The sequence below is a fragment of the Crocodylus porosus genome, unplaced genomic scaffold, assembly GCF_001723895.1.
Source record: "Crocodylus porosus isolate Cpor-Errol unplaced genomic scaffold, CroPor_comp1, whole genome shotgun sequence".
In the NCBI taxonomy this organism is placed as follows: Eukaryota; Metazoa; Chordata; order Crocodylia; family Crocodylidae; genus Crocodylus; species Crocodylus porosus.
The window spans coordinates 26,921,995-26,945,271 of record NW_017728907.1 but is presented as its reverse complement, the minus strand read 5'-3'; the positions used below and the strand labels follow the sequence as shown (position 1 = coordinate 26,945,271).

At 44.0% G+C, this 23,277-nt stretch overlaps 2 protein-coding genes across 5 annotated transcripts in view; one reads left to right on the top strand and one right to left on the bottom strand.

Moving 5' to 3' along the window:
• The window catches only part of TPR (translocated promoter region, nuclear basket protein), a 56,663-nt gene extending 55,731 nt beyond the window's left edge, over positions 1–932 (bottom strand). For 2 of the 3 annotated variants that reach the window (XM_019531000.1, XM_019531001.1), the window contains exon 1: positions 731–931. In XM_019531000.1, coding sequence (XP_019386545.1) covers positions 731–881 — 151 coding nt within the window. In that variant the 5' untranslated portion in view covers positions 882–931. Of the gene's footprint in view, positions 1–730 lie in introns of all 3 variants that reach the window. The other variant, XM_019531002.1, reaches the window with a different exon arrangement.
• Positions 933–1,321: 389 nt separating this feature from the next.
• Positions 1,322–23,277, top strand: part of CUNH1orf27 (chromosome unknown C1orf27 homolog) — a 41,922-nt gene continuing 19,966 nt past the window's right edge. Inside the window, exons 1-9 of one of the 2 annotated variants that reach the window (XM_019530998.1) lie at positions 1,322–1,427; positions 5,810–5,944; positions 10,908–11,036; positions 11,486–11,581; positions 17,219–17,325; positions 18,272–18,308; positions 18,441–18,581; positions 19,348–19,443; positions 20,312–20,377. In XM_019530998.1, coding sequence (XP_019386543.1) covers positions 5,846–5,944; positions 10,908–11,036; positions 11,486–11,581; positions 17,219–17,325; positions 18,272–18,308; positions 18,441–18,581; positions 19,348–19,443; positions 20,312–20,377 — 771 coding nt within the window. In that variant the 5' untranslated portion in view covers positions 1,322–1,427; positions 5,810–5,845. Of the gene's footprint in view, positions 1,428–1,472; positions 1,551–5,809; positions 5,945–10,907; positions 11,037–11,485; positions 11,582–17,218; positions 17,326–18,271; positions 18,309–18,440; positions 18,582–19,347; positions 19,444–20,311; positions 20,378–23,277 lie in introns of those variants that run through there. The other variant, XM_019530999.1, reaches the window with a different exon arrangement.

Here is a 23,277-nt window from a genome sequence, read left to right as displayed (position 1 = left end):
GACGACCAATTTTTAAAAAGCTATATTGGCCGACACCGATCTGACTGTCAATGCTGTAGCCTGGCAGGATGGAGAACAGCGTTTAGGTGGTAAGTCTGTTGAGGGACGGGGAAGAGGCAAGGGGGGATGCAGGTGCAGGGCTGGGTGCTGCCCAGCTGGGATGGAGCGGGACACGGGATGGAGCTGTGGCTCATCTGGGGGTGCAGGGAGGGGCGGTTTCCACTGCTGCGTGCACCCCAGAAGGCATGGGGGGAGGGCCACGTATGTTCCCTGGATCTGTGCAGGGGGCGAGGGCAGGCTGTTGCTGTGGGCTGGGGTCAGGGGTGGCACTGGCTCTTCCTGGCAGGGGGAAACTGCACTTGGGGCAGGTGGTGGTGCTGCCATACAGGGAGCCACAGTGAATTTTGGGGTGGCTGCAACCCCCCCGTAGTCCCTTCCCAGGGCCGCTGGCCACCCCAAGTGCAGCCCTGGCCCAAACCCCCCACCCCTGCCAGGAAAAGCCCAGTGTTGCCCTCAACCTGCAGCAGCAGCCCTCTGCCTTCCAGGCCCGAGCCCTGCCACCCGCTCCCTCCCACAGTTACTCCGAGGTCTGCCTGCCCGCAAGAACGGAGCGGCTGTGAAGGCCACCACCAGGCGGTGTCCGTGCCGACTTGACCCGTTCCCGGCTTCCACAAACCAGGCCCCTCCCCGCGCGGCCCACTCCCCTAGGCTCCCTGCACCTGGCGCTCACCGCTATCCACGCGGAAGCGCTCATGGCTAGCCCGCAGCCCGTCGATCTCGCTCTGCTGGTCGGCCAGGAAGCGCTCCAGCTTCCCCTGCACCAGCTTGGGGAGCTTGGCCAGCTCGGCCCGCTCCAAGACCTGCTGCAGCACCGCCGCCATCTTGGCTGACAACCGCCGCCGCCGTCGCTGCCGCCGCCACCACCGCTTCCCACCGCCTTCCGGCCTGGCAGCGACAGAGGTAGCGTACAGAGCATGCGCGAACACCGCCTCTCCCCTTCCAGTATCGTGCGACATGCCGGGAGCTAGGTCTACAGGAAGTGGGGCAGAGGAACTTCCGCCTTTGAGGGTGGCGCTCTCCCCGCCATTTTGAGTGAGGCCCGCAATGCCGGCCAGTGGGTTTAAAGCGCCTGAGCTCGAACATTAGGGTATTGCTGGCTTGAAACAAGCAAACAAATTTAAAAAAAGACGCGTGTGAGGTGCGGGCTATGGGGAAATGCAGTGGCTTGCTCCTGCTACACCAAAAATGGCGGAGTTGGGGTGGGGAGTAATGTCTTTCTCCCGCGCTTATAGCTGGTATCCGGGCCGATTGGATGATGTCATTAGTAAGCGCTCGGGGAGGCCGGCGCATGCTGGTGACGTAAGGCTGGGACACATCAGTGTGTGGCTGAGCTCCGAGAGCGGTCTCCGGGGCTGAGGGTGAAGGTAGTGAGCGTGGCGCGCGGTCGGGGGTAGGTTGGACCGGGGTGGCTGGAAGTGTATCCCCTCCTTGCTCCTGCAGCTGGAATGGCTTGCGGCCCAGTTCCTTCGTGATTGGGGGCAAAAACGACGGTAGAATTGTCGCATTCAAAATAATTCTCTGCTGAAACGAGCCTATTAAAATTAACAACCCCCCCCCCCGCTCATTTCAGACGTTTAAATCTTAATGCAATGTCTAAACTTCCTGCTTAGTCATAGGTAGGCTTCAACTCCTTCAGCGGGGCTTTTGGAGACACAGGTTGTAGCTGTGTTAGTCTAGAGGCAAAGGCATCCACAACTCTTGAGGAAGAGGCGATATCTTTTATTAGACCAACTAGATAGTTGCAAGTTCCTTTTGTATTTATTTGCAAGCCCAAAAGCTTGCGAATAGTTGCAAAAAATATTTTTTATTGACTTACAAGCCTGAAAGCTTGCAAATAATAATAATAAATTGCAGTTACCCACTATCTAGCTGGTCTAATAAAAGATATCACCTCTTTCAGAGACTGCATTTCTGTACAGCTGTGCAAGTATGCAAAGATCAGTTCAGCAACTCTGAATGCGCGTGCCACAAAGCACGAGGAGAGAAGCACAGGCTCAGGCTCTGCACACATTAATTTAATGGCACAATGGGCTCTGATTCCTAGTCCCAACAATTGCGCCTCCTGCCTTGCTACATGTGTATAACAGTATGTGTGATTTGGGGATTTGGGATCAGATCCCAATCAGGCTATTTTGCCAGGGCAGGCCTGGGTTCACGATCCTGGACTCCCCCTGCAGCAAGTTGAAAGCGGGGTGCCCGCAACCTAGCATAAACCAGTGTTGTCCCAGGGCTGTACCATCACATGATGGTTGCCCCAGAACTGCACTGGGGCAGTCTGAGAGTGATGTGGTTCTGGGGCTGGGACCAGCTATCAGTGATCAGTCTCAGCCCCAGGACTGCGGTGGAGCTTGTTTGACATCCCAGTATAGTTCTGGGGCTGGAACCAATAATCTGTTATCTCATTGGGAGTCCCAGTTCCAGGATTTCACTTGGGCTGGTCCAAAAGTATTGTGCACCAAGATGTCAGAAAACTTTTTGTATGGTCCAGCTGCACATACAGTATTTAAGGTCTCAGCTGCAGATCAGCTGAGAAGTTCACAGATCCTAGGGTCGGTCCCTATGTGTTGTGAATATTAGAATCATGGAAAGTGAGGGTTGGGAGGGACCTCAGAAGGTCATCTAGTCCTCAAAGCAGGACTGTCCCAGTTAGACTATCCCAACCAAGGCTTTAAAGTTCCAAGGATGGAGACTCCACAACTTCTCTGGGTAACCTGTTCCAGTGCTTTGCTACCCTCCTAGTGAGAGAGTTTTTCCTAATAGCTAACCTAAACTTCCTTGATGCAACTCAAGAGCATTGTTCCTTCTTCTGTCATCTACCACCACTGAGTACAGTTTAGCTCCATCCTTTTTGGAACACGCCCCCCAATGTAGTTGAAGGCTGCTATTAATTCCCCCCTCACTCTTCTCTTCTCCAGACTAAATGAGCCCATTTCCCTCAGCCTTTCCTTAGCAGTCATGTGCCCCAGCACCCCAAAGCATTTTATGGCCCTTCACTGGATTCTCCAATCTGTCAACGTCCTTTCTGTAGTGGGGAGCCCAAAACAGGACTCCAGATGTGGCCTTACCAGTGCCAAAGAGTGGGGAATAATAATCACTTCCCTGGATCTGCTGGCAACACTTCTACTAATGCAGCCCAGTATGCCAGTAGCCTTCTTTGCAGCAAGGGCACACAATCTAGTAACCCAAATTTTAGGAGAAGCATCACAGTATGGCACAGGGTGAAGGTGTAGTAGTATCAGCAGACCAGTGCCTAGCCAAGATGACTGTTTTCTAATGGCACCCTCCAGCTATAAAAAATGAGTGCTGGAAGGGACTGCAGGAGGTCATCTAATCCAAGCACCTGCACAAAGCAGGACCAGCCCCAACTCAATCACCTCAGCAAAGGCTTTGTCTAGCCAGGTCTTAAAAACCTCCAAGGATGGAGAGTCCACATAAGTAGTGGGGGGCCCACTGGACACAGCCAATGCTGAACAGAGGGGAAGAATCACTTCCTTCAATCTGCTGGCAACACTCCTACCAATGCAGCCTAGTATGCTGATAGCTTTCTCTGTACCAAGGGCACACTGTTGGCTCATATTCAGCTCATTGTCCATTATAACCCTCAGGTCCTTTCTTTGTAGGGCTGCAGCCTAGCCAGTTAGTCCCCAGCCTGTACCGGTGCATAGGATTGTTCTGTCCAAAGTGCAGGACTTTGCATTTGTCCTTGTCCTTGGTGAATCCATCCTGACTGTTTCTAATCACCTTCTTGTCCTCCAAGTGCTTAGAAATGGATTCCTTAAGGATCTGCTCCATGATTTTTCCAGAGAGTGGGGTAAAGCTGACTGGTCTGTAGTTCCCTGAATCCTCCTTTTTCCCTTTCTTAAGTGTGGGCACTATATTTGCCTTTTTCCAGTCATCCAGGACCTTTCCAAGTCACCGTGAGTTTTCAAAGATGCTGGCCAGTGGCTCTATAGTTACATCAGCCAACTCCCTCAGGACCCTTGGGTGTCCCTAACCTGTTCTTTTGCCACAGTTGGCTGCTCACCTCCTCCCAAAACTGTGCTTCCAGGTGTAGTAGTAGTCTGGGAGCTGACCTTGCCTGTGAAGACGGAGGTGAAAAGGGCATTTAGTATTTCAGTCTTTTCTGCATCCTCTGTCACAAGGTTGTCTCCCACATTCAGTAAGGGGGGAGCTTTCCCTTATCCTCCTTTTGTTACTGACATACTTGTTGAAACCCTTCTTGTGTACCTTTCATGTCCCTTGGAGCTGCAACTCCAGTTGTGCTTTGGGATTCCTGACTTCATCCCTGAATGCCCAAGCAACTCTTATACATATGCAGCCAGGCTGTACACATGGTTTTTAGAAGTCTCAGTGCATGAGAACATGTGATTGGGTTCCCCTATCCCAGGGTCCTGTTAGCTAGGATTTGTCAGATGCCTGGCTACTTAGCCTCAACTAGAGCTGCAGGGCAATGTAGTCAACCTATTGGGTTGCAGTGTGCACTATCTGATAAGGTCCCTTGAACTCAGCATCCTGATCACAGTGGGATGCAGCCCAATACAGGGCTGGATCACACAGCTGTCATCCTGCCAACTGTGGTGGAGGGGCGAATCTGTCAACCAAGCCCCACCACGCAGCTGGCATCAGGCCGTATAGTAAAATTTCTATGATACATGTTTAATTTAAGGTCCTATAGAAATCAGCCATAAAAGTAATACAAGTTTTGTGGCATTTTTTTTTGTGGTGACTGTCTTGTTTTGTTGCACAATTGATTGCCAGAACATGTGGCTGAGCTACTATTCATGGCATGATGAACGGGTAATAGCATTTTAAGTGTAATATGTGACAGGGGCCTCAGTCCCTTCCTGGCTGATCTCCCATCATTGGCAGTGGAAGGAGGGGGGGTGCTAATGGGGCTTAGTCCCCCCAAACGCAGCAGCCCAGCTGTGGGCTTCTGGCAGCTGGGGTAGGGTGGGGAGGGGCACTAAGGAGTGGGGGGAGGGAGTGGGGCTGGGGCAGGCCCCGTGCAAATGGGGCGGGTTGTGGGACTGAGCTGCAAGTGGCTTGTCTGGGAAGCTTGGCTCCTGCTGCACATGCTTCGGAAGGCGTGGGGGACATGTGTCTCCCCCAAAATTTGTGTGTGGAGTGGAGGCGGGCTACCTGCTGTGGGCTCGGGGCTCTCCACTGTGTTGCCTTTGGCCCAGGAGCCACATGCTGGCTATGTGCCCACTTTGTACTTGGCAGCAGTGGTGGCAGCAAGTTGTGCCTCCTGCTTCTGGCCAGGCAGGGGACACACAGTCAGTGCATGGCTCCTGGGGGAAAGGCAGCAGGGTGGAGAGCCCTGAGCCAACAGTGGGCAGCCTGCTTCTGCCCTTGCCCCGCTTGGCTCTCCTCCTAAAAGTGTCCCTGTGATTAAAAATGGTGGTGCTGGAGCTTGAACTAAAGCTTATTCTAGCCCCAGCCTCTGCCCCATTCCCTTCCTAACTGCGGGGGCCTCAATTTGTCCCCTCCCATGCTTCTTCACTCCCTCATGTCCCTTCCCCTCCACAGTTTTACCCTCAGGGTGCTGCTCTCCATGCTGCCCGGTTGCATTTCCGTAAATTGGCTATCAGATCGGTATCAGCCGACATGGCTGGTTAATAATTGGCTTTTGGTATTGGCCAAGAAAATCTTTATTGATGCACCCCTATAAAAATATAGAGGGTTGCTTCAAGTTTAAAAAAATTTAACTGCTGCTGGGGTCATTATAATATATTTAATTATTTCATAGACTGAAGCAAGACAATTGAGTTGCAAAGTTGTAGTAATGGGAAGAAGCTACTTTGTGGAAGAAACTGTTGGACAGTATCTTTCAAACCTCAGCACCAAGCCAAAGGTTTTTGCCACTGGCCTGCTGATAGGACAGGTAAGTGTGTTATATTGATGTAAGCATGTGTTGGCCTCTTTAGTGGATATGTGTAACTGCAATTAATAATATGTTTGACTAGGGGTTTGCTCTGCTTCCGTTCAAGAAAATGAAAGCATTCTAGTTGATTTTCATAGTGTAGGATTAAGCCCATAAATATAATATTGAACATTTATCAGGCAGTGAGTTTATACAGAAACTTACAAGTGTCCTTGGGGAATCCAGTTTATTCACTTCCAAACAATGACAGGCTCAGCTGGATTTCCAACTTGTTTTTCCAAGTGGTTTGGTACATGTGACTATGAAGATATAACACCAGCACTTTTATATTTCACTTCTTTATTTTCATTCATGCAGGGGTAGGCAGTTATTTTGGCTGGAAGGCCACTTAATGAGTTTTGGTGAACTGTTGAGAGTTGCAAGGGTAGCCCTACCCCTTGACGGGTGCCCTGCCTCCTGGGTACCATCTTGGATCTGGAAGTCCCACCTCTAACTCCTGACCTTTGCCACTGGACATCTCTCCCCTTGCCCTGGAAGTAGTCCTCTTGGGAGGGAGGGTGCTGCCTTCTTGAAACCAGGGGAAAAAAAAAAATCATGCACTGAAAAATAAAAAATTACTTTAACTTATTTTAATTTTATTTTAAAATATTTTTGTTCTGCTTTATGTATATTTGCATAGTGTATCTAGAGACAATTGCATAATAGCTCAAAATACAGTCTTACTCTTGTATATTGTGGTGGGGTTAGGTGGGTGTCTGGGGGATGGGTATGGCTGTGGGGTATGTGGTTAGGGTGGAGGTTATGGTGGGTGGGGTGAGAGTGTGTGTAGGAGGGTGTGCATGTGTTTGGGGGACTGGTGGAGGTGGGAGCATATGGGTACATGCGTGTGTACCTGCAGTTGGGAACTAGGGGGGAGTGGGTCCTTGGAGTCCCTGGAGTGTTGTAGTCCCTGGAGCTGCATGTGGTGGCAGTGACCGGGGCCAGTCCCCACCTGGTCCTATAGTATGCAGCATTCCACACTCCCACCCTAGTTCCCAGGGGTGGGCTCTGGCAGGGCTTCTTGCTATGCCACTGGGTCCTTTCCCTGGCTCCTCCTGGGTCCTGCTGCTGCTGGCGCCATATTATCTTTGACAGGCAGCCACAGGCAAATAATTATTTTTCTAAATTTTTTAGGGGACCCACCAGCCAGCTAGAATGCCCACCTCTGTGTTATAGCATATACTAGCCAAAGTACCCAGCTTTGTACGGGTTGCAGTAATCACATTTTAATGTTTTATAAATAATATATTTTCATTCTTTCTTATTTCCCTCTACTAATAAGCTGTGTATATGTGTTTAGTTTTGTACCCTATTTTACTTGTGTGATACAGCTTGACACTGTGAGCTTTTGGTCATACCAAAAACCTATAAAAGTTGAACATTTAAATGTTTTAACTGAATTGTGAGGTAGAATTATTTGTTTACTTTGCAAGACTTTAGCATAGCACTGAGGATTTCACATCACATTTTTCTATCCCAGTTTATGATGGTGTTTGACACTTTTTTTATCCATGTAGAGGTTCAGGATAGACAGTGTTGCATGTTTTGCCATCTGCTGCCAAGACGAAAAGGTTTTTGCCATTGCCAACTCTGGAACAACCAACATAGAGCTGGCCATGAGAAAAGCATGGGTTTTGCAGGTTGAGGCCAACTTTGAATGATTGTCCCTGTGCCTTGTTGATGCTCATGGCAAAACTGAGGTGGATCGGAAACTGGAGCCGTTTAAATTGAAATGGCAGGTCAGAGGAAATGATTAGAATGCATGGAATGAAGACATCCTTTCCCATTGCATGGACAGTCATGATGGTGGCTTCAGTGACATGTGGCATGAGCTTCTTAACAGCCAATCGTGTTCCATTGCAGAGTGCTGGTGGGTCCAGATTCTGAGAAGTTGACTGCCTCATTGGTATCTGGGACAGTGTCCACTGACTTCTGTGTTTGCACAGTGCCAGGCAATTGAGAAAGAAGGTCTTTGTTTATGATATTGACTGCATCATTTTTTGGTGCCAGGATGTCTCTTTGGCATAGCCACTTGTGGTCGTGAAAGTGATGTGCAACAGTTGGAAAAACTGCCTCTTTCAGTTCTTGAAATGTTGCAACTGTTTTTCCAATGTTATTAATTGAGAGAGTTCCATCCTGATTCACAGATACTATGGCCCCATTTCCCAGTTTGAGCAGGCTTGCAGTGAACTCTCCAGCAGATGCATCACCTGTTAGATGCAGTCGCATGTTGGTCATGAGGCTGTTGCTGAATGTTTTTCCAAATGTATGAAGCTTTGAGGCAGGCCTGTAGTTCATCAGCTTTGGTGCTATGTGGAATGACTGGCAGTGTCTGTTGAAAATCCCCAGCCAGCACCAGAGTCACTCTTCCCATTGTTTTGTCATTATGTTGAAGATCTTGGAGGGTGCAATCAAGAACATCTAAAGCAGCTTTGTGAGACATTGTGCACTCAACCCAGACAATGAGCTGGCACTTCAGCAGGACCTTTACTTTGCTGGTACCCTTGGCAATGTTGCAGGTTGGTGCCTCTGCACTTGCAAGATTTAAGGGCAACTTGAAGGCTGAGTGAGCTGTTCTTCCTCCTGGCAACAGTGTGGCAGCAATGCCTGATGATGCCACTGCAAGGGCAATCCTGTTTGTCTGCCAGATTTTGGCCAAAAGAAGATCGAGGAGAAAAGTTTTCCCAGTTCCACCTGGAGCATCCAGAGAGAAGATGCCACTACTCACATTGAAAACTGCTTTAGTAATCTTGTTGAAGGCTTCTCTTTGGTCTGGGACCAGACTTGGCTCACTATCTTGCATGTGTTTAGTAAGCTGGTCAATGTTGTAGTTGCGCTCTCTCAAAATTTCATTTATCAGCTCATTATTATCTCATTGTGGGTCAGGAAGGCCACAGGTTTTGAGGTCAGAGCCACCCAAAGCCTTGATCTTGTCTTCAGTGATAATGAGAACTTGATTGAAGATGGCATCACTGTAGTCCAGTTCAAGGTTTGGATTTTGCACTCATGCCTGATGGAAAATATCCTTTGCCAGATTCTCCCTGTGGTTGTCCCATAGTTGTTGAGGATTTGACATGCCACATGCTGCAGCATGATGGCAAACAGGTTTCGCAGCATCCCTGGTGACTGAGTTGCAGCTGCCTCTTCTAATGTGCTGTTCCAGTGTGTATCATCCTCCAGCAATCCTCTGAGCTGGCAAGCCTGTTTGTAATTTTCACAGATCCTTTGCTGACATACTTGCAGACATATTTGATTGATTTCACAGTGGCAGTACTCAGCATTGATGTGTGCATTGAAGAGTCATGAGAGGACAGTATGGAACAATCCATCTGTTGTCAACTTGAACCTCAGAACTATGAACTACGATGGTTGTTGTGAATCCACTATCTTCTGGTTTTCTCCGACGATATAGAGGATATCCATCTTGTCCAGTCTGTCTCTCTTTCAGAAGATAGCGTGGGAACCTTTTTGTGCATTTATTATCTTTCATCCATGGTGAGTTTGGGTGGATGCTTCCACAGGGACCATGCACCATCTGTGGTTTGACGATACTGAACAGAGGTGGATCAATTTCTGGATCTGGAAGTTGAGCACTAATGATGTCATCCGCTCTGTAGACATGAAGTTCATCCTGAAACCACAGCAGAATGTGGGTATGTGGCAGGCCACATTTTTTGCCACTCAGTTGTGTACATGTAGCACTGAGTGACTCCAAAAATCTTTCCCTTGTTGATGAGATTCATTAATGCCTTCACTTTTTGTCGAAATACTCTTGCCAGCAAATCATGCCGATCCTGTGGTTTTTGGCCTGGCATCAGTTCATTAGCCTCTTCCGCCAAAGCTGGGTTGCAGATGAAGGTAATGAAGAAATCAGGGCAGCCATAGTTTCCCACATATGTCATGGCATCTTGAGTGCACTCATGCATGTAGCGAGGCCCACCTGTGAAACTGGAAGGCAAGATGACCAATTGGCCAATATTGGCAGCATCTGCGTCATTGTTCATGGCATCCCTGAGGTGAACATAGTTTTCAGCTCTGAGTTTCTTTTGGTTCATTCGAATGAATCTCAATCTTTCTGCTTCAATTTTGGCATGCATGTCCACAGCAAATTGGTGGAAGAGTTCTTTGCATCGCAAGATGTGATTGAAACTTCTAGTTTGCAGTATCATCCTGTAAGCATAAAAGTCCATGGCAGAAATCTTCTTTTGAGTTGGCAGGCCTGTTGCTGGGTTTGTTTGTCGCAGTTCAAAATGGTAGCCATCATCACCCTTCCAGAAAATTAGTGGATACTGAAGTGCATCATATGATCGATGTGTCTCAGCAGTTTTCTGGAGGGAGTTGTTTCTGAGTTGCAACACAATGTTTCAATGGCCATGTTGTTCACCAGCCAGAATGACAACCACTTCTGATGTTGTGGGTGCATTGAAGTGCCACTCAGGCTCACCAGCTGGAGTTTTGTCTGCATGAATGACAACATGATACTATCGAGTCATCTTCTCCATGGCACACTTGAAACTGAACAGAGTTGTTTTTCTTGTGGAACAAGTCATGAATTAAGCATTTTGGCTAATTCATGGGGGACATATATATATTGGGTCCTAATTCTGTCTGCTTCAACCAGGGTTAAAGCTGGAAGTTTTTTATGTTTGCTGGAATGTAAAGTTGTATGTAATTTGAAACATCTGTATGGCTCCCACCTCCTGCATATGCTGTAACCTGCTTGTCTTACTATTTAAAAATATATATACAGACAAATGTGGATAGTTATAGGCAAAAGAAGAAAAAATAATGCATTTTTAATAGAGCATTATAGATATGAACTATATACATTGGACAACACTTAAAAGTACTATGGTCATTACATTTGGCTCTGAATGTCAACCTCATTTTGGTGTTTTTTTCCTCCCTTTCTCTGTCTTTAAAGTGCTCCCCACAAAGAGATTATGTGATTTTGGCTGTTAGAACACCTCCAAAAGAAGAGCAGAAGGAAAGCTACTGTCCTGCAAAATTGGCTGATATTGATGAAGAATGGGTGACAACACATGCTAGTCAGGTAGCACAATTTCATAATTTTAAAAAAGTATGAAAGGAAATAGTCTTTTCTTTTTTCATAATTTTATACCCTATTTCTTTGTATGAACACAGTTCCTTATGAACTGCCAATTGTAGATGTCAATCAAAAATTCAAATTGTTCTGAATAAAATTAAAATACATTTCCAGTTTTTTTTTTTTGAAGCCATATAGCTTATGGATTTTCAGCCCAGAAATTTGCCTGAAATAAAATAAACTGGGAGAACAGTGTATGGGAAGTTTACTAACTAAACTAGCTTCATTCTTGCAGTTTAAGCTACACTCATGTTTGGATATTTGTTTCTATTCCCTGCCTTCCACTGCCCCCCCACCAAGAACAGACTTAGCATAATAAATCAGAGGTATATTTCTTTAAGTTCATAAAAGTGTGATGATAATACTTAATCTTGCATTTCTATTTATTTTGTAAGGTGTCTAGAATGCTCCCAGGAGGATTGTTAGTTCTTGGGGTATTTATTATTGCAACTCCAGAGCTGGCAAAAGACACCCAAAATGCTTTGCGCAAGGTAAGCGGCTAGATAGTGTCACCAAGAAAGAGCTATGTGGGGCAAGGAGTGTTGGTATTTTATGTATATAGTTGTTATGCAACAGAATAGCTTTGTCTTGGTCCTGAATACATTCAGTATGCTTTTACAAACAGAAAACAAAAATAGCCCCTATTTAATGCAAAAACAGGAATCTTATGCTCTTAGTTCTAGTTTATCAATTATGAATGCGTGTAAATTGAAACTAATGCCTATTCATTAAGTATAGCAATTTGTATTTGTTTTTATACTTGGGGATTATATTACATTATTATTTATCATTAGAATATATTAATCTTTACAGGTGAGGTGTTTATTGGAGGTGACTAGCTATTCTAGTCTGAAGCCACCCTGCCTTACCATCTGTCCAACATCTTAGGGCACTTTTACACATGCTCTGGGGGTTATGGATGGTACTTTGAGAGCCACTCTAATTAAAGCACTGCAGCATCTCTTGTCAGCATCCCTGTACTTCAAAATGGTGGCGGGGGTGCTTGAACTAAAGCTTGTTCAACGAGCTTAAGTTAAAACAGCCCTGTCACCAGTTTGAAGCTCAGGGGCGCTGATGCACGAGACATGGGAGGCTGCTGGAGTATGGTAATTACCATGCTCCAGCAGACTCAGTCTGCTTTGACATGCTGTAACTACAGCACATTGGAGCAGCCTCCACACTGTGTACAGGCAGCCTTAGAAAGTTTGGAGAAGCATGTACTTTCATAGACAACAGCCTACCTTGTCAGCTACTGTCATAGTTCTCTAAGGTGCCAGTCTGCCATACCTTCTGCATGAAGTGCTTTAGTGATCATATGAGGGAGTTTATGTATTGTGTTACAGTGTCATTATTTTTATAGTTGGATTGAGAGAGAGACGTTATTACAATTGATCACTGGTAAGGATTAACTCTGCCCTATAGGTTGAAATCCAGATTTCAGCTTTAGGTTGTACTTTCAGCACAGAGTAGCTCATGAATTAAAATTTGTAGCTAAATATATGGGTACAGATTATGTGCCTCCTTCTTTTATGTAACATTATAAGCAAAAAAGTTAGCATTCTTGAAAACAAAATCAAATGCTTAGAAATTAGAAAGGTCAAAACTAGTTGTCTCTGCAGTCTGAATTTTGCTTTGTGCCTGTGCCTTAACGGTTACAGTACCTCTGAATACTGTCTCCTTCCCTTTCCTCCCTTCCCCCATGGGACTCCTATGTTATTCAGTGCTCTAGAAGGACCTGTTCTAGAGACAAGTTGAGGTTGCCTGGTCAAGGAGCTTGTGGACATGATTTCTGTTTTATTTGTTGCACAGATTAGGAGTGAATGAGGCAGGGTTATGAAGGAAGAAAAAACATGGTCTCACGGCTAAGGCAGTTGAATGCTGCTCTATAGAGCTGGATTCTACCTTTGCACCTGTCCCAGAATTTCTGTTATTCTAGGTAAGCCATTTAAAATTCTGCACAACAAATTTTGAAACTAAACAGTTTCTCTTTCTGGTGGACAGCTCTGAGGCCTTCTGTAGAAATGTTCAGCATTCAAAACTGTAACTGAAATCTACTCCTGAAAATTTAGGCACCCAGAATTAGTTGGTATGTCCCTTTAATATCTCTGTTCCTTGGTTCTCCAACCATGCAATGGAAAATACAGAAAAGCTCCCAAGGAAAATACAAATTGATCCTTCGGCTCTGGATTTGAACAGTATGCTGCTGTTGTATAGGCAGTTCTCAGACTTGCGACATAATTGGTTTCTGAAAACTACATCTTAAGTCAAAACATAACTCTGAACTGGTTTTCCCATAAGAAACAATGTTATAATGGGGATTGGTTCCTGAACCGAGGCGCAATACCCTATTTTCGCCAAAAATAGCCAGGAATTTTGTACTCAGTCAATTATAGATGAGTCATATAGCTACATTAGTAGATTTACATAGTAAATAGAAATTATATTGATGTGGAAGGACTTCTTTGAGGTGACTTTGCTGGACTTTTTGAAGGGTTCTTACCTGGAGTCTTCTCAGGAGTCTTGGCTGCAGGTTTTTCTGGAGTCTTGTCTGCTTTCTTAAAGAAAGTGTCCAAGGAAGTTTGGACAGATGTTCTCCAGGGAGATGGGTGATGCAGTGAACTTGTTCGCTGACGTGGTGTGGTGTTGGAGCAAGCATTGTAAAGTCGAAACTGACGTCAGAAAGTTGAAATAGGATGTCAATTTATAAATGTTGTAAGTATGAAATGTTGTAACTCAAAACGTTGTAAGTCGAGGACTTCCTGTATTTTTTTAAAAAAGGAAGCATATTGTCATACATTGGAAAATGAGAAGAAAAAATATTGAATAATTTTAAGTTAGCACTATCCATTTTTTGCTCTGAGGGGATGTCTACACTGCAGCAGCAGTTTGCCTTGGCTAGGACATTCATGTGCATGCCCCACTTACCCATGGTCTAAACCCAGATTTAAGCCAATAAGGCTGTTCCAGAGACAACTGTAGCTGAACTCATGGATCATCAGCGTGGTTGGGATGTTCAGAATCACCACGGACCTCTGTCTCTTGAATTAACACTGTAAATGATAGCGGTGGTTGGGGGAGAAAACGCAGTGGGTTTCATAGAGATATAGCGACAGCCCAGGAATGGTGAAACTCAGTAATTGTGGGCACAATTTTTTTCTGATTGCCTCTGCTGAGCCTTCCCCAGTCATAACTGACTGCCCTCCTCCTTCCCTTTTGGGTATTTCTTCTAAATTCATTCATGTAATGTTTTCTTGACCGTAAGCTGAGTCTTGAGATCCTTTGGTTCCTTGTCTTCTTGGCCAGAGAGTCCCCTCCTCAGCTCTTGGGTTTCAGTGCTGACTCAGCATAGCTCTCTGGCCCATTCTCCTCTATTTTTCAAGAGAGTCTTGTTTCTTCTACGTTTGAATTGGAAATTTTCCTTTGTCATTGATTTACAAAGGGTGTGCTGCAGCATATTAGTGTGCCACAAGAGCAGTAGAAGTATGCTGAGAAAAATTATACAGGTCTGGAAATAGGCAGGGAGAGGAGCGGTGGCAATTAACACTGCTACCATTCCCCTGCTGCCACACTTCTAGGCCCTGTGCAGTGGGAATAGATCCATGAACCAGACCCATCCAGCCCACAGTGACCTGGCACTGCTCATCCATCCTGCAGGGCCAAAAAACTGCGTAAGGCTTGTGTACCTTACGCTGTGCATATACACATGTACACATCCTCTTTTCAAATGTAAAAACGAAGTGGGCTGGTCGCCACTTCTAATTCAGAAAAAAAAGTGTGCCCAAAAGTATGGGAAATGCTGCTGTGTTCCTTGCAGGCCAACAGAGGGCTTTACTGAGAACACAGGAGAAACTGGATCTCTGGGGAACCTGGAAGACATGACATTTAAGGCAAGATTAATCCATTGTGTCTTAAAAAGTAACTGGCCATACATTTAGGCAGCTAATTATGCTGCAAAACAAAGAAACAAGCCACAAAATTATTCCATAAAATACATGTAGCAATCTTGTGGCTGGTTTCCTTTGCTTCTTGAGTTGAATGTGTGGTAGGATCCTTACCATGTAGCATGATTCCAGCTGCGTGGTAGAGCTTGGTTGATTGCTTCCTGCATATCATCAGGCTGACATCTATGTGGTACACCTCATTGTTTTCAAAGGGCTGAGTCAGGGAAGCTCAACTGGACAAGAGGTCCTGGGATGTGGGAGCCACAGAGCTCCCCATGACTTGGCAAGTTGATTGCCTTGCCCTGTAGCTCCCAGGGAGTTGCAAAACAAGGCATTTGATGCACCCTGGCCATGAGGACCCTGGAATGGGGAGAGGTTCTCTGATCCCAGGGACCCTGTGCACTGGAATCTTTAAAAACCATGATTTCAGCCCAGCTGCATATACAGTTTTCAGATATCTGTGGTGAATTTATGAACCTTTCCTGGACCTTAGAACCCATGCAAGGACTCATCAAGGTTTTCTGATATCCCAGTGCATGGGCTCTGGCAGCCTTTTGGAATGCAGTTTCTGGGCTGAGACAGACAATTGGCTTGGATAACACCTGAGTCTCCAGCTGGCTCTGGTGGGATTCTGGGGCTGAGACAGATTAATCAGCTGATTGGCAGTCCTAGTCCTGGGACCACACTGCTTCACTGGGCACTTTGGTTTCAACTTGATGGTGCAGGTGAAACCTGGATTCTCTCTGCACTGGCCAATAGTAGTGGCACAATTTGGTTTGGATTTCCTGCCCCCCCATCCAAAAAATGTGCATCCTGCCATGTATATATTGCATAGCAGGAAGTGTGATTGTTGAGGTCAGGAAACAGATCCCATCACACCATTAAATGAAGTGCCAGGAGCCTTGCTTTCAGTTGCAGTACCTTGTGCTGAAGCAGCCTATAGAAGCAGCTTAGCATTGCAAATGAATGGAAAGTCCTGCTCAGCTTTAAGCCTGACAGTTTTAAGATGTGAGGACACTGAGCATGTGCAAACTATAGTTTACTCTCCCATTCCAAGAACTTAATATTGACCAGATTTGTTCATATTTTTCACAGTGATTTCAAAAGGTACTGAGAAATAAGGGAATCTTCTGTCATGGTTCAGGTCTATGCTTCAAAGTATGTTGCATTAGAGTGTATTAGAGAAAAATTGCTAGAAAACTGACATGAACAAATTAGCATATTTTTCTCTAATATCATTCTTGGAAATAGCAGAACTGTGTTGCTTGAATGAATTTAAAAATCAAACATTCAGAGTGTAATTTCATCCCAAATGGTTAAAGTTTGACAAAGTCATGAGCAAGTAAAAAGAATTGGGTAAGAGGAGTATTAGATTAATTGCTGGCACTGCCAACCCCATCTGTAATAACCAATATGTCACTGGAATCAGCATCCTTATTGCTCCATATTAGGGCATTTTTGTGGATAACTTCTGCAGACAAGTGGCCAGGGACAGTGTTAATATAACATCAGTCCTTTCTTCTCTGCCACAATTGCATAATTTTTTGTAAAGTAACTTACAAATATACCAAATACATTCCTAATAATAGATGTAGAAGGACTTGTAAGTAATAGCTATGTTTTCTGCTGTGATCTTGAAAAAGTGATATGGCAAGAGATGCTATAAGGCTGCCTGCACAATGTTAAGGAGACCATGCTGTATGGAGAGACTTGAATGAGAGAGGTGAAGAGAGTGAAGCAGAAGCAAACAAATCCATAAAGGATTTTAAAAGCAGCAAGGCTGTCAGCAAATGAATATGAATCAACAGGATTTTAAGGACAGACGACCTGAGTTATGCTCATTTACATTATACCTTGGTAGCTTTCGGTACAGGCTGAAATCTGTATCTGAAACATTTTTAACCTCATACTTGGCATTTGAATCTTTTGTGAGTCAGATGTCTCTGAAGTTGTGATTGTCTGGGACAATTTTAAAATCACCAATCAGACTTGTCAAATGTCAGCTTGTATTGCTAAGACCCTGAACAATTAATGTTTGTACATTGGTTCAACTGATAGGTTGCACATAGTGAAAAAGATGCATATGGCAGTACAGGACTGTTTTTAGTAATACAGCAACTTGCCTTAACTCCTTTGTCTGAAACGTATAGAAAAATCTTATAACCTTTTTTTTTTCCCCCCTCCCAGCTAGTTTTTTCAGTACAGAAGTCTGTGACTAAAAAGAGGCTTTGGAATTTTGCTGGGGAGGAGGTCCTGGACAGAGTGGCTCTTCAAGTTTGCTCCACTACAAAAAAGTATCCTTTAATGGTACATGTGTGTAGCCCTTGACCTAGAGCAAGGGTGTCCAGATGACTTGGTTTCCATCGGCCAGGTGTGGACTGCAGAGCTCCTTGCAGGCTGGACAACCCTCCTTCAGCAGCAGTTGGTTGACACAGCTCTGGAGCCTGAACCTGTTGTTGTTTGAGTAGATCTGAGCTATATGAGTACTGGAATAAGAGATGAATGGAAAAGTAGGTCTTCAGCTGGAAGAGACCTTGGGAAGGGGCCAGGTGGACTCAGAAGGGACAAGTGTTCCAATCTGATAAAGTGCATGCTGGTTGCTAAAACGAAGAGCCTCTTCCCAGTTCAACCTCCACTTTTTTCATTGTGCTCTATGCTCAGTGTTGCACCTTGCCATGCTTATAGTCCACCATTCAGATTTAGGTGTTACAGTTCATGTTTTTTGTTTAAAACAAGAGTGGAATTCTAAATAACAGGTAACTTTGCAATTGGAGGAATTTTTTTAAAAAATTGATTGTTTGGGAAGCAGTAGGATGGTTGGCAAGAATGCTATAGGCCAATGAGAAAATGGAGGGAAGTGAGTTTTACAGGTGTGGAATATTAAGGGAAGGTGGGGACTGGGTTGAACACATACCTCACAGTCATTCTCTTTAAGTTTTCTGTAGGAGGTCTGAAGAGAAAGCAAGGTTATGCAGAAGTATAAGAAGTATGAGCCCTGTCCTTCAGTCCAGAATCACAATCAGTGCTATTCAGATGATATATTTAGCAAGCTGGAACATCTTTAGTTTGCAGCTGAGTTTTTCTTCATTCTCATCAATAGAGTGTCAGAGCATTGTCCAGTATTAAAAACTTAGCTTTATGTGGAAGGTACACCAACTACAAGTTGGTTCAGATATATGTTTTTACATATGTTTCTTAAATGGAGTGAAACATGCTTTTATTTTTCCTTAAGTAATAAAGACTAGTTTGTCGAACCTATGATGTACAAGATGCAAAGGTAAGGTTTGAGTACTGCGTAATATTCTGAATAAGACCTGTTTTATTTAATAGAAATACACTTTTTCTAGTAATATTGTTTTCACTATAAGTACAATCTCCTGCATCTGGTGTTTTTTTTCTCCTCTTATAGAGTTCAGCTAAACCAGCAGATTGGAAATACCAAAGTGATGTTTCTGCTTTCTGGCTATCTTTGAACTGTACAGTTAATGTTAATATCCATATTCCACTTCCTGCAACATCAGCCAACCATGAATTAGAGAAAAATACAAGGGTAACTAACCAATAATATACATCTTTATTTGTTTATTTTAGTTATTCTGTGTATCATTTTTTACTGCTTAAAATTAAATGATGGGTACTTTATTTTGAGATTCTGATGTAGGTAAGGAAATAGAAGTGGTTTCTGATAGAATATTTGACTGAGTAAAATATTCTGGTTTTTATTAAGAACTAGCCAGTTACAGTAAGTATAAGAAAAGAAGAAGAATACTCAAAAATGTTATCTTCTTGTCTATTTCATTGTTTTCTTTTTTTCTGAGAATCTTTCCTTTCACTCTGTTTAGAGTGAAATAATTATTTTGAGCACTTAACATTAACATTAAGAGGATTTACTGTCTTATAATTTTTTTATTTACTTCCTCCTAATGCAAAATCAGATTTTGGGTAGAATTTGCCAGTGGGTTGTTCTTGTCACATATACATTACTAATAGGTTCTAATCATAGGAAATAAAGGAAAAAAGCAAAATTCAAATGTCCTATCGCTGTGTAGATACTTATAAAAATAACTTTTTATTTGGTGATATTAATTTCATTTATAAAGCCAGAAGTGTTTAGGAAATATGATTTGAGGCTTATTAGTGTGTTGTCTGTTATTGTACAAAATGTGGCTTACAGGTCTGAAGACTGGTGAAGGTGTTCTACAGGCATTTTAAGTCTTGGAATTTGGCAACACTAAACACAGTCTTCATTGCTTTTACTGTAATTGTCTTCCCAAAATGTATACTGAAAAAACTTTATATGCTTTTGTTTTTTAAAGAATGGGTTAACTCGGTGGGCAAAACAGATAGAGGAAGGTGTTTTCCTGATCAATGGGCAAATTAAAGAAGAGGATGCAGAGTTATTGGAAGGACAAGTGAGTGCTGTATAAATGAATTACAGGTTGGCTATAAATACAAAACATTTTTGCACGGTAAATTTGGTGGGGGAAAGGTCTTCCTTAGAACATTTTGGTTCTTGCTGACATGTTCCATATATAAAAGAAAGTATTGTCCTTAGCAGTGAGAAGAAATAGAACATATTGGTGGGAAGAATTACCCTATAAGAACTATTCTGAATACTATAGGGTTTTTTGGTTTTGTTTTTAAATTGCCATTTATTTTTGTTGTACTCTATTAAAATAAAGAAGCTCATGTAAGATGCTTATAAGAGGGGGAGAAAACTTGGCAGTTTGTTTTAGTATCAAATCTGCTATTTTGTTGTTCACCCCTCTTCTCCCCAGGGGGAAAAAACAAACAAATAACTCCTAACATATTTTGTTAAAACATGTCCTTACGGTCTTTTTACATATTGCTTTCTAAAACAGTGGTTCTTAATCGTGTGATAGACTCAAGACTTTACACTTTCCAAGGAGTGCCATAGATTGTTTTTTGATTAAAGGAAAATAATAGAGCAGTCCTGTTGCAAAAAAACACCTCTCAAAAAACCGCAACAGGTTAGATTCTTTTTGACACTGCATTTCTATTTCAAATATTTGGGTTAATCTTGTCAGTTATGGGTACAGGTTTCCACACCAAATAATGCTAATATTATGCAGCATCCTACATCATCCTTAAGGGTCCCATGGCACCCCTGGGTGCTGTTGCACCTTGGTTGAGAAACATTATTTAAACCTACAGTATAAAAGACACTGACATAGGGATGATGGCCACAAAGAATACTACTGTAGCAGATTTGAATAAATGTTCCATCTGTTTCATGTATCGTTTTTTTTCTTCTCTCAGAAAAAGTCAAGGGGAAATAGCCAACCCAGTATTCAAGCCTTTGATGTCAAGGTTCTGACACAGCTGGTAAGCATAATGCGTAGAAAATACCAGTAAAACTGAGTTCAGTATTATAAACAGTTTAATTCTGTGATCTTTTCATATCCTGTCACCATGTTCAATTCTGAGGCCAGAAGCAGGCACATACTATTTCCCTATCTGTAGCCTTTAGTGGGGTCCTCATTGGTATATGGTTCTCGCATACGTGGGTAGACCAGTAGGTGTTACTCTGTTCTGAAAGCTTCCTTCACTTTGATACATGGTGGTTGTGTTGTTGCACATTTATTCTAGTCTTACTGTCCTGTGTTCAGAGGCAGCTCAAGCTTCTCCATGTTGGCCAGTCACACACTGTGCCTGCATGGAGATGTTCGGCATTTTTGATGTTCATCCTGACTCCCTCCTGCGATCACCACAGTTTTTTATTAGTGTTGCTGGTAGTGTTTCATCTAGTTGTTCTAAAGAGGAAACTGTTCCGTGATATTAGTTTACTGGGAGCAACAATGTGGCCATGAAGTGGGTGCCCCTCATCTCTGCTAATTTAAGGAGTGGAGTTCATCTTAAAATCCCATACAAGGTCAGTGGGGAAGTAGGTAGCTGTTATATCATAAGGCCACAAGTGAGTATTTCAGATTCTAGTCTCTAGGCCTGTGTAACACACACTGTACCATCTCCCTTTGTTCCTGTATCTCATAACTTCTAGTTCCACTTGGCTTTCTGGCTTGCTCTCTGAGTCTTATTACATGTAATGAGTGTGTCAGGTCTCTGCCAATACTTTTAACTATCACTTCTTTTTTTTTGGCTGAGGTGTGGTAGAAAGTTGAGAACTGTTGTTATCTTACTGGCTAATTGCCCATCAAGAATGATGGATTTCAGGGAGTGTTTACATGGCCCCCCCATGCCCCTCATTCACCCTTTGGGGCTGGCCATGCAAAGACTCCCTCCGCCACCACCTCCTTCAGCCTCCGATGCGGGGGCTTTCGCCCTCTGCCTTGCAACAGGGCTTCCCCCCACCTCCCCTCCCTGCTCCTCTCCCTCCCTATGTGGTCTTTGGGCCAAATAATTGCCTGCTTCTGGCCTACATCATCCCTGATCAATGGTTGTCCACGCTCTTCCTCAGCACCCCCAGTGATAGAGAATCCACAACTTCCCTACACAATCTATTCCTTTGCCTCACTTACTTTTAACAGTAGAGAAGTTTTTCCTGATATCCAGTCTAAATTTCCCTTGCTACAATTTCAATTCATGGGTCTGCATCCTCCTCTGCAGCAAGAGAGAAAAGTTTTCCCTCTTCTTTATGGCAGTTCTTTCGGTATTTGAAGACTGCTATCATATCCCCTCTTAAGTGTCTTTTCTGCAAGCTGAACATGCTTAGCTACTTCAGTCTCTCCTCATCTGACTTGCTTTCTAAGCCCTTTGTCATCTTTCTTGACTGCCTCTGGACACTCTAACTTCTCCACGTCCTTTATAAAATGTGTAACCCAGAACTGCATACACTACTCCAGATGAGGCTTCACTAGCACTGAATAGAGAGATGCCAGCACCTCCCATGTCTTGCATCTAATGTTTCTGTTGATGAATTCCAAAACTGCATTGGCCTTTTGTGCTGCTATATCACACCACAGACATCTTTGATCTACCAAGATTCCTAAATCCTTTTCCATAGTGCTGCCATCTCCAACAAGGTGTCACCTATTTTATATTTGTGTTTATGATTATTCCTCCTGAGGTGTAGCACCTTGCATTTGTCCACACTGAGCTTCATCCTGTTAGCAATAGCCCAATTTTCCAATCTGTTGTGATCCTTCTGAATTGTTCTTGCATCCTCCAGTGTGTTCACATTCATTCCCAGTTTCATGTCTTGTACAAACTTGCTCAAGAAGCTTTCTATGCAAACATCCAAATCATTAATGAACGTGTTGAACTGCATTTGAAACTTCCTGCCATTCTGACATGGATTCATTTATAATTACCCTTTGCTTGTGGCTGTTGAGCCAGTTATCTTTTCACCTGTGAGAGGGCTGTCCCGCAGTTGTCCAAGCCAGTGAGTCTTCCCTGAGGTGATTCCTTTTCTCCCCCTTGACTTAAGGCATCTGTCTCCCGGTGTTCCACAATGCTCCCGCACTCACCCATGCAGCAGGGTTTGCAAAGAAGTATTTTCCTTTTTCTTACTGACCTGCTGCCTCTCTTGAAGTCTGTCTCTTCCAGCGCCCTCCAAGATTACAGGTATGATCTTTCTTCCACCTTCTGGAGTCCCTGTGGTTTTCTTCTTTTTCTTCTGGTGCCTGAAGGCAAAAATCAATGCCCCACTGCTGTCTTTTATCCCCCGCTTTTTGTGGGCTAATCGCCTGCACCTTTTCTGGGTGTGTCATGTCTGCCACCTGACAGAGTTCATTGTCAGGTCAATCCTACCCAACTCTAAGTAACAGGACTCCTGTCTGAGTCCCTGATACACCCCTCCCCCCTAAGATCAGTAGTCCTCCTCATCCAGAAACAGCCCCCCATTGCAACCAAGAAAAAGAAAAAACAACAAGGAAGAAACAAACAAACAAGAAACGAATGAGTTCTTCTAAAGCTGGTATCTTCATTCACCTGACAGGTAAGCCTTGTTTGCTGTCTGGACGAGAGAGAAAGTCGACGTTCCCACACTGTCTCCCTGCACGATGTCTTACTGCAAAGTAAAAGGGTTGTAAGGCCAGGGACCACCTCATTAGCCTAGCATTATCTAGCTTTGCTTTCCTCAACCAGCAAAGGGGTGTGTGTTCAGTTATCAACACAAATTCTCTTCCGAGGAGATAATAACAAAACAATTCTATTCCCCACCAGATAGGTAAACATTCTCGCTCAGTTGTAGAGTAGTGAGTTTCTGCAGGGTTTAATTTTTTTCTGGCAAAAGCTATGGGTCTTTCCTCGCCCTTATCTTCTTTAAA